The 16,437-nt window shown below is 41.5% G+C and overlaps 1 protein-coding gene across 1 annotated transcript in view; it reads left to right on the top strand.

Moving 5' to 3' along the window:
• The window catches only part of evpla (envoplakin a), a 76,545-nt gene extending 61,146 nt beyond the window's left edge, over positions 1 to 15,399 (top strand). The window contains exons 18-22 of the mRNA XM_059948917.1: positions 2,053 to 2,203; positions 3,559 to 3,642; positions 4,399 to 4,500; positions 7,422 to 7,514; positions 11,596 to 15,399. Coding sequence (XP_059804900.1) covers positions 2,053 to 2,203; positions 3,559 to 3,642; positions 4,399 to 4,500; positions 7,422 to 7,514; positions 11,596 to 15,057 — 3,892 coding nt within the window. The 3' untranslated portion in view covers positions 15,058 to 15,399. The remainder of the gene's footprint in view (positions 1 to 2,052; positions 2,204 to 3,558; positions 3,643 to 4,398; positions 4,501 to 7,421; positions 7,515 to 11,595) is intronic.
• Positions 15,400 to 16,437: the final 1,038 nt, after the last annotated feature.

Genomic DNA, 16,437 nt, shown 5'->3' with positions numbered 1-16,437 from the left:
ACTCCTGCTCAGGGTCTGTTCCGTCACCCAGCTTACAGAATCGCGTCTCCTCTCTCTATCCCCATCGCGCCGTCTCCCCAAAGTCTATGAAACAATAGCTTACAGACCCACAAGAAAGAATAACATCTATCCCAATTGGTTAACAAATTAATACAAGTCTAGTTATCAGTAATTATAACCCAAACAAGCTGCGAGAGAAAAGCACTTTCTCAGCAGTTAACATAACAAAGAAGCATTTTTATTTTTAACATAACAAAGAAACCATTTTATTAGCCTTAGCAGTAACATAAAAGAAGAAATCCCTTTCAGGTGCATTTTCTTTATTGTTATGAATTATATATTAGATACGTTTGTTTTGAACTGTATTAATTTTCATTTTGTTGATTTTTTTGTAGTTGTACTGTAGAAACACATAAAAAAATTAATTTAAAAGAAAAAGGGTCATCCCCAGTGAGATGTTGTATCTGCCAGGTTCTGAAGGTGGTGGTGCAGCAGCTGCTTCAACTCTGCACTGTGGCAAATTGACTCACAGTGTGTTGCTGCAGAGGGAGTCTCAGGACTTTAACCAAGCAGAGATTAGACATGCTAGGACTTTGCTCCTTGGAACATAGGAAATTGAGAGATTCTGTTCAAAATCTTCAGGTTAATTTATTTTTCACATGTACATTATAACATGGTGAAGTCCATAATTTGTGCTAACGACCAGCATGACCTAAGGATGTACTGGGGCAGCCCACAAATGCTGCCACACATCTTGACACCAATATAGCATGCTCACAATATTCAGAACACAAACAATAGCAAAACAACCCCCTTTCCTCTCTCCTACCAACCTACTCACGCACATCCTCTAACCTCACAAGAGGCCACCTCTGGGTCTCCAGCGGACTTGGTCTTGCAGACATTGCGCCTCAACTTCCCCAGACTCACAGACACAGTACTTCAGCCATCGGGTCTTGACTTCTCGACTTCCGTTCAGTTTTTCATATCACCCACAGTACTCACTGATGACGGTGCCCCTAACTCCAGACCTCAAACTCTGGATTCATCAATGACTGAACCCTGACCCTGAACTCTAGACTTGCTGAGTCACATACTTAGGGGGTCAGTCATTGCAATTCGTCCTGCCCACTGAACCTTCAATTCCAGGACTCTCTGTCCTGGGAGGAGCCACCAACCTGGAAGTCTCTCTGATGTGGGAGGACCCACTGACTTTGGATCTTTGGGCCACCAGCTTTCATCCTCACTGGTCTTCATCCACAGTGCTTGCCAATGTGACTTCCGTTTTTGGATGTCCTCTGTCACACATCCACATTGCTGGTCTTCGAATATGAAGTGTGAATTGGAGACCTCAAATCTAGCATGACCGCTAACTTCCCTACATCCCTGTCCCTAAACCCTAACCTAATCCCCAACTCACCCTCTGCTCTGAAAATCATCCCTACAAATCTAAAAAAAAAGTCTGAGCCATGACCTCAATAGGGACTGGAGCTTGGTGCCATCTTGACTGGATTCTGATCTGAATCTTGCCCTATTTCTAATATAATTCTTACAAATGTTTCCTTATCAACTGTTTGTAAAAACATTTCCAATATTTATGGGCAGCTTGATTGATAGTTTTTGAAATACAAGTGTTTGCATGTTAAAAACCTAGGCAAGCATCCTGTTATTAAAGACAGAATACCATGATGATCCTGTGCAGACTACTGCTTCTCATGTTAGTTTGCTGCTGTTTTCTCCTCCATCACAGCTGTAGCATTTTGGGTTCTCATTTTTTTGGAGTGCAAAGACATGTTAGGGTGAGGAGATGCTGTGGCCTTAGCTAGAGCTTTGGGTAGGTAGAGGTGGCATCCAGCTCAACTCATGTCCATCTCCCACTGCACTTGCATGATGTTGTAAATCGATACCTGCAAAACAAACCTTTGATCATTAAAGCTTCCAGTGGGAGAATCTTATCATAAATGTTCAATACCTGACCAGTGTAGGCATGAGCTATTCACTGTATTAGCTTCTCTGTGCCAGAGCTTCACCCTTGCTCTCTCATCTTTTCAGAGAGGACATGCTTCAGAATGCTGATATGGCCCAACAGCGTTACAAAACATCCCTGCAGGAACTCAACACCTGGATGGACAATCTTCCTAACAACCAAGTGCAACCCACTGCCAGCCTCAGTGAAGTCCAAAACAAACTCCAAGCCCAGAAGGTACGTGTTATCTAAGCACGAGGAAGTAGAAATTCAAACCTTTCTTTCAGTCCATGTTTGGTAACAAATGTATGTATTGCATGTGTATGAATCTTTTAAAACTATTGTACCACATGATATGAAGTCTGATAAATCATCGTGTCCTGCTGTTGACTATTGTTCATTTTCAATACGGCATACTTGGTTTGAAGTTCCTTTACTTAACTTGTCAAACTAGATAGAACAATGAAGAAAAAATAACATGCTGCATCAATGTTGTCTTTTTCATGGAAATCCACTCATTTTTTAATGGTAATCCAATCAAATTTTCACAGAAAATCACACAATTTGATGGTAATCCATTTAATTTTGTTTAGTAATCTATTCTGTTTCATGATAATCCAATCAATTGTTCATGGCAATCAACTCTTTCATGGTAATTTACCCAAACTATCATGGTAATCCACTATTTCATGGAAATCTACTTCATTTTCATGGGGGGAGCATGATAGCCTAGTGGTTAGCACATCACTTTACAGTACCAGTGACCAGGGCTCAAATCTCATAACTGTCTGTCAGGAGTTTGTACATACTCCCCGTGACTGCATGGGTTTAATCTGTGTGCTCTGATTTCCTCTCATGTTCCACAGACATCCTGGTTGGTAGGTGAATTGGTCATTGTAAATTGTCCTGTGATTAGGCCAGGGTTTAATCGGGGAATAACCGGATGGTGCGGCTCACTCTGCGCAGTATCATAATGAATAAATAAATAATCCATTCTGTTTCATTGTAATCCTGTCCATATTTTGTGGTGATCACATTTCAGTTTTGTATTGATGCAATTCACTTATTTGGAATGGCTGTAATCACTCAAGTTCAAGCATTAGTAATCATTCACATTTTCAAGGAGCACGGCACACTTTTTGTATGAATAGCATTTCTTTAGAAAACAAAAGAGAAACTAAGATATTGCCCCCAAGATCAATAACACCTTGGCGGTCACACTGATGATCTCTGATTGTTACAAGCTGTAACTGTAAGTGTGTACTCCTTATCCACCTGGTGAACTTTCGATGGACAACTTTTCTTGGACTATGAAAAGAAGCAGACACATTAACGTACCTGTGCTGAAAACAATGTATCAAGCGCACAATATTTTCCAAGCCTGGGCTAATATCACCTCACTGAAGATAACCAGGGTTTGGCATAATGCAGTCTTTGGCACAAGTTGGGTGGATGCCTTCTGAGCTTCCACCCAACTTGATGGAAACATTGATTGAGATGCTTTTCAAGCTTGATTTATTCTTCAACCTGATACACATGTTAGAGCCAAGGGGACCTAGGCTCACTCCATTGTAACATCTTTGATCTTACAGAAACTGGTAGACGATATCAAGAACCAGGAATCTAAGAAAGATAAACTCGTCCATCTCTCTCAAGACTTGCAGTCAACACTGAAGGTATGTGTTGGCTTTGGAGATTCTCCCAATTTCTCATCACCTGATTACTCCTGTTGTCGGGTGTAACTGCTGCTTCCAAGCGTGATTGGGCAAAGTAGACCCTGGATCAGGGAGATGTTTAATTTAAAAAGATTATTCCAGCTTTAGAAACAGCCAGGTGTCAAAGAAACCAACAGAAAAAAAATTGGAGGTAGGAAGAAAGGATTAATTTTGTGCATTGCCAGGTACGTGGATTGGAGGTGTCATGGGATAAGTGCAGATAGATCAGACAAGGTTAGATTGGCATGGATAAGTGGGCTGAATGACTTGTATTATTCTACCATTCTACAACTCCAGAGGTTTGGATTAGAATAATGACATTTTGCAATAATGATATTTACACTTTGAGGTGGGGGTGGGAAGAGGTTGAGTTTTACTTCAGCTGAGGATGGCTGCATTTGGCTCTGTTCAAAATCAAATTCTTCTATTTCTTACGTGCCCCCCCAAATTTCTGAGCTGCTCAAAGTCACATACTTCTATTTCTTTGCTCCCCTCCACCCCAACAATTTCTGCTCAGCTCAAAGCCACATTATTGCACTGTTTTGGACCAGCTGCCTAATTTAGCCAGCCTCTTCCACCCCAACCCACTCCTCACAAGGTGGTGTTGAGCTGAAGGTTCTGAACAAGAGGGAAAAATGGGGTTCAAGACACAGGGAATTTCTCTGGGCCTGCATTTATGAAATCAGTAATGTTTTGCTTGTGTTTTTTTTCCCAAAGGATTATGAAACCAACAATGACAAGTACCGAGCATCTCTGGACCCTATCTCTGGCCCGAAGAAGCTAAGAACTCAGACACTGCAAGACAGCATTAAGGATCAGGTAAAGACAAGATCTTGGCACCAAGGTGTGCTTAGAATGTGCAGCTTATCACCACAGGGAAGAGGTTTGGTGAAAAGAATGGATATATTCAAGTAAAGACACATATGCTAATAGGTTAAATGAAGTGAAAAGGGGAAAAGGAGGGGTAGCTGAAGATACAATGGGAAATACAAATGCTGGCTCAATCTGATGGACTCAAAGACCTTTCCCTCTAGCGTATGTTCTGTATGACTTCTAAAACTTTGTGTAATCTATGTCTGATCAGTCATGTCATCTCAATGACCACTTGCCTTTCTTTACTTAAGGAGATTAGCAACTCCAGCATGAACCAACCATCAGTCATAAGATAGAGTTATAGAAAAGTACAGCACAGAAACAGTCCCTTTGGCCCATCTAGTCCATGCCAAAATCATTTTCAATCTTCCAGGTGAATGCAGATCAGCTAACATTTGGGGAAATTTGGTGAGACATCAGGAGTGATTTCAGCTAGTGCTGAAGACAGTGACTGGGTTACAGGTAATTGGTTTAATATTGTCACATGTCTACAAGACAGTGAAAAGCTTTGTTTGTGTGCCAGACAGATTATTTGAGGAAGCACAAAAGGAAAAACATATGCAGAATGCAGTTACAGAGAAAGTGTGGTGTATGTCGGTTGATAAAGTACAAGGGCCATGGCAATATAGATGGTGAGGTCATGAGTACTTTTTGTACAAGAGATTCTTTCAAGAGTCTTATATACAAAAGGATAGAAGTTGCCCTTAAGCCTTGTGGAATGTGTCCTTAAGCTTTTACAGCTACTGCCCATTGGTTGAAAGCAGGAGAGAGAATGACCAAAATTAGTGGGGCTCTTTGATTATGTTGGATGATTTACCAAGGCAATGGGAAGTATTGACAGAGTCCATAGAAGGGAAGGTGTGTTTACAATTCTCTGCAATTTCTTTCAGTCACTGTGGCATGTAAATCATGAACTCAGTACAAGTATTTGTGACTCAAGTTCCTTTATTGGTGATATCTGGGGTCTGATATACTCTCAGTGATGGACTATGCATCTCATAGTAGTGTTACATATCCTGTAAGGGGTTAAAAAGAACCAGCAGAAATGGACACACCTGGGGTCAGAGTCTTCTGTTATAAATTTTATTAGTAACTATGTGAATAAAGTAATATAAAACAAGATAAGGTAAACAAGTTAGCAAAGTATATGTATATATATATATAGGTGAGTAAATAAGGTTCCCACGCTTCCCCAGCTCAGGTGGTTAGGTTATACAGTCTTACGGTGATATAATAAGTACTCAGTTCAGTTCTGGAATTTGATTTGAATAGAGTTGGAGAGAGAGAGGTAGAAAGTTGGTTTGTCTTCCCAATGCCGATGCCAATCCTCCATGTCATCCTCCTGCTCCCGAAACTTATTTAAAGTCACCAACTTGTGACCACAGAAAGAGGAATGTCGGTTTTTCCACAGTGAGCTATCAACCCAGGCCAGGGTTAAACACACCGATAGCTCCCCAACTAGTCACTCTTTTGTCCACACTGTGAGCAAAACCCCACCCTTGTCGTGGGCACAGAAAGCTCACCAGTGTCCTCCTTGCCTCTGGTGTCGTGTGACTCTTGTGCGTCTGATTAAAAAAGTCAACTGACCTTGTATATATCTCAATAGTGCAGAACACCAGCTGTCCATCAGATAGCTCCGTCCTTCAGTTTCCAAGGCAACTCAGACTTTTTCCTCTCTCCCTGTTGCTGAATTAGCACACAAGCTGTTTGCTCCCTCTCTCCCTTGTTACGGGAACAGTCCACTTTAGAATAATCCTTCAGATCTCGTCACAGTAGAAAGGTGTCACATTCAAGTTTAATGAAAAATTCAGGTACAATGAAAAACGTTGCAGGAACATAAAACTAAGGAAATCTGCAGATGCTGGAAATCCACACACACACACAAAAAGTGCTGGAGGAAGTCAGCAGGTCAGGCAGCATCTATGGAAGAGTACAGTCGACGTTTTTGGGACGAGATTCTGAAGGGTCTTGGCTAAGATGTTGACTGTTTACTCTTCCATATTTTCTACCTGTCCTGCTGAGTTCATCCAGCAATTTGTGTGTTACAGGAACATAAAATCACACAATGTTTACTTGAAAAAAAACATGAATTAATCATAAATTATACATAATTTTACACAAAAGAACACAATTAGATCATAAACCCCTACAAATACAAATTAATTCAAAATTATAGTAAGCAGAACAGTAAGGTACACCTATTATAATGAAAGCTCAAAGATGTCAAGATTATTCTGCTCAGAGCAGTGAAGGTGAAGGGAAGATTTAATAAATATATTTAAACATAGCAGATGGTTCTGATAGGGGAAGTAAGCTGATTCCATTGACAGGATGTTTGGAAACCGACAGCAAGAGGAGGAGAATATTTTGGTGTCACCGATTGTTACAACCTGGGCCACACTACTTGAGCTGATAAAGCAGACAAAAAACCCAAAATGTAGCTGTGTGTATTTTTTTTTAAAAAAAGGAAGGAGTAGGAGTGTAAGAACAGAGGTAAGGAGGAATTTTATTAGCCAGAGAATAGTTCAATCTGTGGAATGCTCTGCCACAGGCAGCTGTGGAAGGAAGACCACAGGTATATTTAAAACAAAAGTTGATAATATCCTAATTGGTCAGGGATCAAAGGTTATGGCAAGAAGGCAGGTGTATGGGGTTGAGTGGGATCAAGGATCAGCCATGACGTCTTATAGTCTTATGGAAATGGAACTGATTATATAATAATTTAAAAGCCGATATGGTTACAACGGGTTGGCTGGACTTCTTCTGTGTTGTGTTGCCCTTGTCCCTCACTCGCCCTTTTTCAGACACCAATTACAGTGAATATACTGTATGTGACTCCCAAATAACATTCTTTGTATCCTTTACAGGATAAGAACATGGTCAAACGCTTTGCTGAAGTCTCATCGTCAAATGATCAGCTGCTGAGCCAGCTGGAATTTGTGACAAAGGTTAAGCAAAAGGTAATGAAAGTGATAGCTGCTGAGAGTTCTTAGCACCTGAGAGCTAAGGATTACACATTGTTGATGAATGTACTTTTGCCCGTCTTTTAATTCTGGTACAACTCTCAGAGGCTCTGGTATTCGGTAGTCTAAGGTCTAACCTGCCACCCAGCAGCAGATCCATAACTCATTATCATGGGCTGCAGGGAGTAGCTGACTCCTTGAGGCTCTCCTGGCTGAATTCAGATAACATTTCCCTTCACATTTGGCTGCACTTCAGGATGCCCAATGCCCTTTACAGTACATGGTTTCATGAAATTCACATCAGTGAGGGTTTATCATCCAGTGGCCAGTGCTCAGAATTTTGCTCCTACGTGCATGTGACTTTTATATCCTGGAATACACCAGAGGTACAACTATTACAAAATGATTGCAGGGGAGACTACGTGGGTCAATTATTTGTGGAATCTTAGATTTACTCAGCAAGTTCTCTCTGTATCAGCATTACAATGGAACTTACATGAACAGTGTGGAATCCCAAAACACTTACTGGAAAAGATATTGTGGACTTCCAGAAGGGTAAGACAAAGGAACACATACCAGTCCTCACAGGGGATCAGAAGTGGAGAGAGTGAATAGTTTCAAGTTCCTGGGTGTCAAGACCTCTGAGGATCTAACATGGTCCCAACATATCAATGTAGTCATAAAGGCAGCAAGACAGTGACTATACTTCATTAGGAGTTTGAAGAAATTTAGCATGTCAACAAATACACTCAAAAACTTCTATAGTTGTACCATGGAGAGCATTCTGACAGACTGCATCACTTCTGCTATGGGGAGAGGAGCTACTGCAAAGGACTGAAAGAAGCTGCAGAGGGTTGTAAATCTAGTCAGCTCCATCTTGGGTACTAGCCTACAAAGTACCCAGGAGATCTTCAGGGAGAGGTGTGTCAGAAAGGCAGTGTCGATTATTAAGGCCCTCCTGCACCCAGGGCATGCCCTTTTCTCATTGTTACCATCAGGTAGGAGATACAGAAGCTTGAAGGCACACACTCAGTGATTCAGAAACAGCTTCTTCCCCTCTGCCATCTGATTCCTAAGTGGACATTGAATCTTTGGACACTACCTCACTTTTTTTTAAATATACAGTATTTCTGGTTTTGCATGTTTTTTAAAATCTATTCAGTATACGTATACTGTAATTGATTTACTTAGAAACATAGAAAACTTACTGCATAATACAGGCCCTTTCACCCACAAAGCTGTGCCGAATATGTCCTTACCTTAAAAATTACCTAGGGTTACCCACAGCCCTCTATTTCCCTAGGCTCCATGTACCTGCCCAGGAGTCTTTTAAAAGACCCTATTGTATCTGCCTTCATCACCAGCAGCCTATTCCATGCACTCACCCCTCTGAGTAAAAACAAACTAACTTACCCCTGACATCTCCTCTGTTCCATCTTCGAAGCATCGAAGCACCTTAAAACTGTGCGCTCTTGTGCCCTGGGAAAATGCCTCTAACTATCCATGTGACCAATACCTCTCATCATCTTATACACCTCTATCAGGTCACCTCACATCCTTCATCGCTCCAAGGAGAAAAGACCAAGTTCACTCAACCTATTCTCATAAGGCATGCTCCCCAATCCAGGCAATGTCCTTGTAAATCTCCTCTGCACCCTTTCTATGGTTTCCACATCCTTCCTGTAGTGAGGTGACCAGAACTGGGCACAGTACTCTCCAAGTGGGATCTGACCAGGGTCCTATATAGCTGCAACATTACCTCTTGGCTCCTAAATTCAATCCCATGGTTGATGAAGGTCAATGTACTGAATGCCTTCTTAACCAGAGAGTCAACCTGCGCAGCAGCTTTGAGTCAACTATGGACTCGGACCCCAAGGTCCCTCTGATCCTCCACACTGCCAAGAGTTTTACCATTAATACTATATTTGACCTACCAAAATCTCACACTTATCTGCCACTTCTCAGCCCAGTTTTGCATCTTATCAATGTCCCCCTGTAACCTCTGACAGCCCTCTACACTATCCACAACACCCCCAACCTTTTTGTCATCAGCAAATTTACTAACCCATCCCTCCACTTCTTCATCCAGGTCATTTATAAAAATGACAAAGTAGGGGTCCCTGAGGCACACCACTAGTCACCAACCTTCATGCAGAATATGACCCATCTACAACCACTCTTTGCCTTCTGTGGGCAAGCCAGTTCTGGATCCACAAAGCAATGTCCCCTTGCATCCCATGCCTCCTTACTTTCTCAATAAGCCTTGCATGGGGTACCTTATCAAATGCCTTGCTGAAATATAAATACACTATATCTACTGCTCTAGCTCCATGTATGTGATTAGTCACATCATCAAAAAAAATTACCCATAGGCTCTTAAGGCACAATCTGCCCTTGACAAAGCCATGCTGACTATTCCTAATCATATTATACCCCTCCAAATTTTCATAAATTTTGCCCATCAGGATCTACTCCATCAACTTACCAACCACTGAAGTAAGTCTCACTGGCCTATAATTTCCTGGGCTATCTCTACTCCCCTTCTTGAATAAGGAAACAACATCAGCAACCCTCCAATCCTCCGGAACCTCTCATGTCCCCATTGTTGATGCAAAGATCATTGCCAAAGGCTCTGCAATTTCCTCCCTTGCCTCCCACAGTAGCCTGGGGTACATCTTTTCCAGAGCCGGTGACTTATCCAACATGATGCTTTCCAAAAGCTTCAGTGCATCTTCTTTAATATCTATATGCTCAAACTTTTCAGTCTGCTGTAAGCAATCCCTACAATCACCAGGATCCTTTTCCATTGTAAACACTGAAGCAAAGTACTTGTTTATTTATTATTATTATTTGTTTTCTCTGCTCGATTATGTATTGCATTGAACTGCTGCTGCCAAGTTAACAAATTTCACGTCACATGCTGGTGATAATAAACCTGATTCTGATTTTGATTCTGAGCTTTCTCCCTCTTTTTGCCTCTCAAGGCACTACTGTGGACAATGTTATTAAAAGTTATTACTCGGAAAATAGCCAGCTATCAGAAAGTGAGAACTTTAGTCAATGTTCTCTTTCCCACATTAGGCAAACCAAAGCTGAGATAGCTTCTCCAAATAGGTTTGGGTTCTAATACTGTCTCCGCCATCTGGAGGAAATGAATATTGAGTGAGGGAGAGTTTTAGTGATGTTCATTACAGATCACTAGCACCCCTGGTTTAACAACATCATATGACATATTCGTAACAGAAGGCATGTCATTCACTGTTTAAATATGGGCTCTTCATTTTATTTTCCTCTCATTATTTACAGAGTACTTCTCGATTATGAACGATTATGTTTGCTCTTGCATAGTTATCAAAATGGACAAATGTAGTGGTGACGATATTAAGCCTTGCTTTTGAGGTTCAGAATTGGAGTACTTTGTGCTCTGTGTGTGGCTCTGGTTGAATTTCCATACCTGTGTGCTTCACTTGACCTGAAATTATCTGCAGTGTCATTGTCTGTGTCACTGTACCAAGAGCTGACCACACTAAATAAGACTGATTATGGGTCATGGGCTTCACATTTACCTGCAATAATAGGCTTCTGTCTTAAAGTTTGGATTCAAACCCTCCTCTTAAAGCAGAGACAGACTCTTTGCAGTTAAAAATCAAAAAGTCAGTCAGTTCTGATCAACTAAGATGTTATGAAAGTTGCAAATGACAACTAATGAACCCCAATGACTGGATGACCCGCTGTGATGTGGTTTGTCAGACTAAGCTTTATTGTTATGTCTGATGGTCAGATGACTGAACATTGATTCACATACACTGGCACTAGGGCAACACTAATCCAATAAAGAAAACTTGGAGATCTTCTCTATGCAGAGAGTAGTTAGAATGTGGAACTCACCACCTTATAGGTTGGTTAAGGCAAATGAATACTTCAGGAAAGCAGTGCAAAGATATACAGAAAAGGGTTAATAGTGAAAGATAGAAGTACTACTGTTAGAGGGCAAATGGCCTGTTTGTTTTTAACAACATGCAATACTGTGTAAATAATGTACATTGATCTAAAACTTAATTTTATTATCTCTTTTAAGCACCAAGAAAGTCCAATAGATGACGTCGTTATGCAACAGAATGTGAAGTCAACATTTGCCAGCAAAGGTGGTGACATCCAACAACAATACCAAGAAGAGGCAAAGAAGACCAAATTAGCTGAAAAAACTCTTCAGGAGGAGAGCAAGAGACTTAGTCTTCTAAGAACACGTCGGCCAGTGGATAAAATGGAAGAGAAAGAGGTAGTGGAGTACTACAGGGACCCCAAAATAGAAGCCAGCCTTTCTGACTTGCGCAATGAAATGAACCAAGTGCGGAAACAGAGACAGGAAACCCAGAGTAATATAAATTCAACTAGGCAGAAAATTAATTTGCTGACAGATGATCAGAAAAATGCCATTACTGGGCTGCTCACTAAAGAGGTGAAAAAAATTGAGAGGCTCCCTGCTTTGGATGTTGAAGCTGAAAATCTTCGCAGTGAAATTAATACTCTGAGAAGGGAAAAGCAGATAACTATTGGTGACTGGGATCGTCTAACAAGAGAGGTCACCATCCTTGAGCAGAAGCCAATCAACATTAAAGAAAAGGTTGTTGTGGTTGAAAAAGTGAAGGTAGAAAGAGACCCGAATATGTTGAAGGCTTCCAAAAGTCTTCAAAGCGAGATTGAAGATGAGGGTCATAAAAAACAGGTGCTGACTGAAAAGATACGCGATATGCTAACTCAGATTGAGACCCTGGAGAAACAAGCCGGAAAAACTAGTCCAAAGGTAATGATTAAGGAGATCAAGAAGATAGAAAAGGACCCTCAACTTGAAAAGGACTTAGTCAAATTCAGGAAGCTTTGTGAGGAAGAAAGCCAGAGTAATGGTGATCTGGAGAGAGAACTGAGTGAGCTGCAGATGAAGTACAGAATTATCTATGATCAGAAACCAAAAATAGAAACAAAAGAAATAGTTCAAGAGAATTTCCGTATCCTTCCTGAAACTGAGCAAGAGATAACAAAACTGAAAAAAGACATACGAGAAACTGCCAAGAGAAGGGGTGATGTGGAGATGGAAATCACCATCGCCCATGGGGACCTAGAAGTGCTGAAAGACAGGAAACCTCAAATTCAATATAAAGATATCACCAAGGAAGTTGTGAAGCTTCAGAAAAGCCCAGAAATGCTTAAGGAGATTGATCAACTCAAACATAAACTCCCTCAAATGGATGATGAACATGGTGATATGCAGGTACAGATTAAGAGGTTGAAAAATGAAAGAGATGAGTGGCGGAAAGAACGGTCAAAGATTGAGACCAAAGTAGTGACCAAAGATGTTGTGAAGTATGAAGATGACCCAATGCTGGATAAGGAAGTGAAGCGACTCCGAACAATAATCCGTGAAGAATCGGAGAAACGAAGGAATATTGAAGCAATAGTGTTTGATTTGCAGAATATGTACTCTCAGTTGCAGAGGCAAAAGCCTGAAGAGAAGATTGTGGTTCAGGAAATGGTTCGTTTAGAAAAGGATCCAAAACTTGCCAAAGAACACTACAGCCTGAACACAACCTTAGATGAAGAACGAAACCAAAGGCGGAACCTGGAGAGGGAAGTCCAGCATCTGAAAGCTCTGATAGAGGAAAGAGAGAAAGAACTAAACCTTGAGGAGGAAAAGGGTATTCACCAGACCATCAAAAATGAAATGGAAGGAATCAAATATAAAATACGCAACCTAGAGTCCAATCCTCCTCCCTTGGAAGAGAAGATTGTCACCGAAGAAGTCCTCAAGGTAGAAAAGGATCAAGGTCTCGAAAGATTAGCTGGATCCTTACGTCAGCAGTTAGACCAAGAAAGGAATAAAGTTACTAATTTGGACAAAGAAATCAAGAAAATTCAACTCCAGTTGGAGATTCTCCACAAAGAGAAATCCCAAGAAAAACTCATCTGCAGGGAAGTTATCCGGATAGAAAAAGACAAGGCCTTGGAGGAAGAGCGTGCCCACACACGAGATTTATACAACAAGGAGAAGAATTCCAGGCTGGACATAGAAGAGGAAATAAGAAGGGTTAAGGATAGGTGCGAGAAATTGGAAAACACGATGGTATCACGAACTAAGTTGGAATCAGATCTGAGAAAAGCCAGAGATAATGCTTTCCATGAAAAGTCAGCACTGGAGGATGAACTGAAGAACCTGGAGGCAGAAAGAGAACAAAAGACTTTTGTCCATAAAGAGGAGTTCAAACGTCTGAGTCAGCACCATGTGAAAGAAAAGCAAAGAAAACAAGAGCTGGATGATAAAGTATCATGGATAGAGAAGGAGATCATGCAGGAGAGGGACAAAGTTCACGAGAAAGAGTACACAATCCGAAACCTTGAGTCACAGATCAGCAGGGAAGAAGCGCGTCAACGAGACATCCAGATGAGAGAAACCAATCTGTCTACAAAGATATCCATTGTGGATCCAGATACTGGAAAGGAATTGTCACCCTATGAGGCTTACAGAAGGAACATAATAGATCGGGAACAATACATCAACCTACAGGAGCTGGAGTGTGATTGGGAAGAGATTTTCACCCATGGAATATCAGGAGAAACCTCTGTCCTTCGAGACAAGAAGAGTGGGAAAGAATACTCCATTGACACTGCTCTGAAAGACAGAAGAATCACAAAGGAAGAGCTGAAACGCTATAGGGATGGAAAGCTTCCAATATCTGAGTTTGCACTGTTGGTAGCGGGTGAAGAGAAACCAACAGCATTACATATCAGCACCGTGAATTCCATGCCACCACTTTCTTCAAGGTATCAATCAACAAACTATTCTAGCCCAGGTTTTGCAACCTACCGGGGGCACACTGACCGTGATCAACAACCCATAGCTGGAGTGTTTGACAACACCACTAACACAAAGATGTCCATCACCAGTGCCTTAAACAAGAAGCTACTCGAGCCCATCACAGCTCAAAGGCTGCTGGAAGCACAGGCAGCTACAGGTGGGATCATAGACATCTCAACCCGGGAAAGGCATTCAGTCCATAAGGCTTTAGACAGAAGCCTGATTGACAGAACCCATGCGAGAAGGTTGCTCAATGCCCAGAAGGCTTTCACTGGGCTTGAAGACCCTGTCACTAAGGAACGCCTTTCTGTGGGGGTGGCTCTTCAGAAGGGCTGGCTGCCCAATGATGTTGCTCACCAGTACCTGGAAGCCCAGTACCTCACTGGGGGACTGGTGGACCCCAACCGCTCCGGCCGTGTGTCTACCAAGGATGCCCTCATGTCGAACATGATCGATAACAACACCGCCAGAGTCCTCCAGGAAGAGTCCAACTATGCCAGGGATCTTGTTGATCCCATGACAGAGGAGAGAGTCAATTACAAAGAACTGATGAAGCGCTGCAAGAAAGATGAGCTTTCTGGCCTCTTGCTTCTCCCAGCCAAGTCAGACCCACATGTGTTTTCCAGCTATCAATCACCAAGCCGCTTCGACACTGGGCCTCACTACTCTTCATACTCTGGCTTGTATTAACTACTGCCAACAGATACCACTGAGTGTTAAGCATGCATTACCTTCAACTTTTAAAACAAACAATCTTACTAACTGTTTTGAATTATATTACGCATTTCCTTACTTTCTTTCACCATGGGTTTAAGGCTGTTCTAATCAAGTCTCTTTTTTATATATTTAATGGTTTATATAATGGGAGATTTCAATGCTATCTCATTCTGTCTGCCACATTTCTATAGTAAGTGTGTGGAAAATGGTAAGGTGCAGGATGTGAAACATTGGTCTGCTCTTGTGTCATAGAGACTTCATTACAACATCAAATATTTCATTAATAAAGATGAATATGAAAAATATTCAAGTCTTGTTTCATTCAGTTAAACAATGTTATCATAGGCTCATTCAATTATTTAAAAATTACTTATTGACTTTCATGTAATTTTAAAATGCCTCTAAATATTAGGAAAATTTAAAAACATGAAGCATATATTTGACTTCGGCTGGGGGTCAAAGAGTGGTCCTGAGTTCTTTTCACCTCTTCTAGGTCTCTCAGCCTCATGGAAGAGCTATTGCACTGAGTGGAAGTGTCCAGGGTAAGGGACTCGATGGGCTGGAAGAGAGTGTGGCTTGGGAAGAAGGTTGGTTGGGGGGGGGGGGGGGAGGAGGGAAAGGAATACAAACTTGAAGTCCAATATCCCCTCATGATAATGTTTTACAAGATGTCCCAGGTTTACAACAAGGTTCCATTCCTGATAGCTGTTCATAACCAATCTGGATGTGAATGTGCAAAGTGTGGTTAGTAAGTTCGCAGATGCTGCTAAAATAGGTGGTGTCATCAGCTGTGAAGAAGTTTATCAATTACCACAGGGATCTTGATCAGCTACGTAAGTGGGCTGAGGATTGGCAAATGATGTTCAATGTAGTTAAGTACTAAGTATTGCACTTTGGGAAGTCAAATCAGCATTGGACATACAGTGAATGGTCAGGCCCTGGAGTGTGTTGTGGACAGAGGGAGTAAAAGTACAGAGTTCCACGAAAGTGGCATCACAGGTAGAGAGGGACGTGAGGGAGTCCGGCATGCTGGCCTTTGTCAGTTAGAGCTCTGAGTATAGAAGCTGGAACTTTAGATGCAGTTGTGCAAGACATTGATGAGACCTCACTTGGACTACTGTGTATAATTTATGAGGATGCTGGCAGGACCTGAGGGCCTGAGTTATAGGAAGAGGTTGGGTAGGCTAGGACTTTATTCAATTGAATGAAGGAGGTTGAGGGATAACTTTATCAAGATATATAAAACGATGGAGTGAAATAGATGAAACATACATAGTCCCATGCCCAGGGAAGGTGCATCAAGGTGGTTGAGACAGGTACAATAACAAGATTTTAAAGATATTTGGATAAGGT

The sequence above is a fragment of the Hypanus sabinus genome, chromosome 23 (assembly GCF_030144855.1).
Source record: "Hypanus sabinus isolate sHypSab1 chromosome 23, sHypSab1.hap1, whole genome shotgun sequence".
NCBI classification, from domain to species: domain Eukaryota; kingdom Metazoa; phylum Chordata; class Chondrichthyes; order Myliobatiformes; family Dasyatidae; genus Hypanus; species Hypanus sabinus.
Note: the sequence above shows the minus strand (reverse complement) of the source record. Positions and strands in the feature narration are given on the sequence as shown.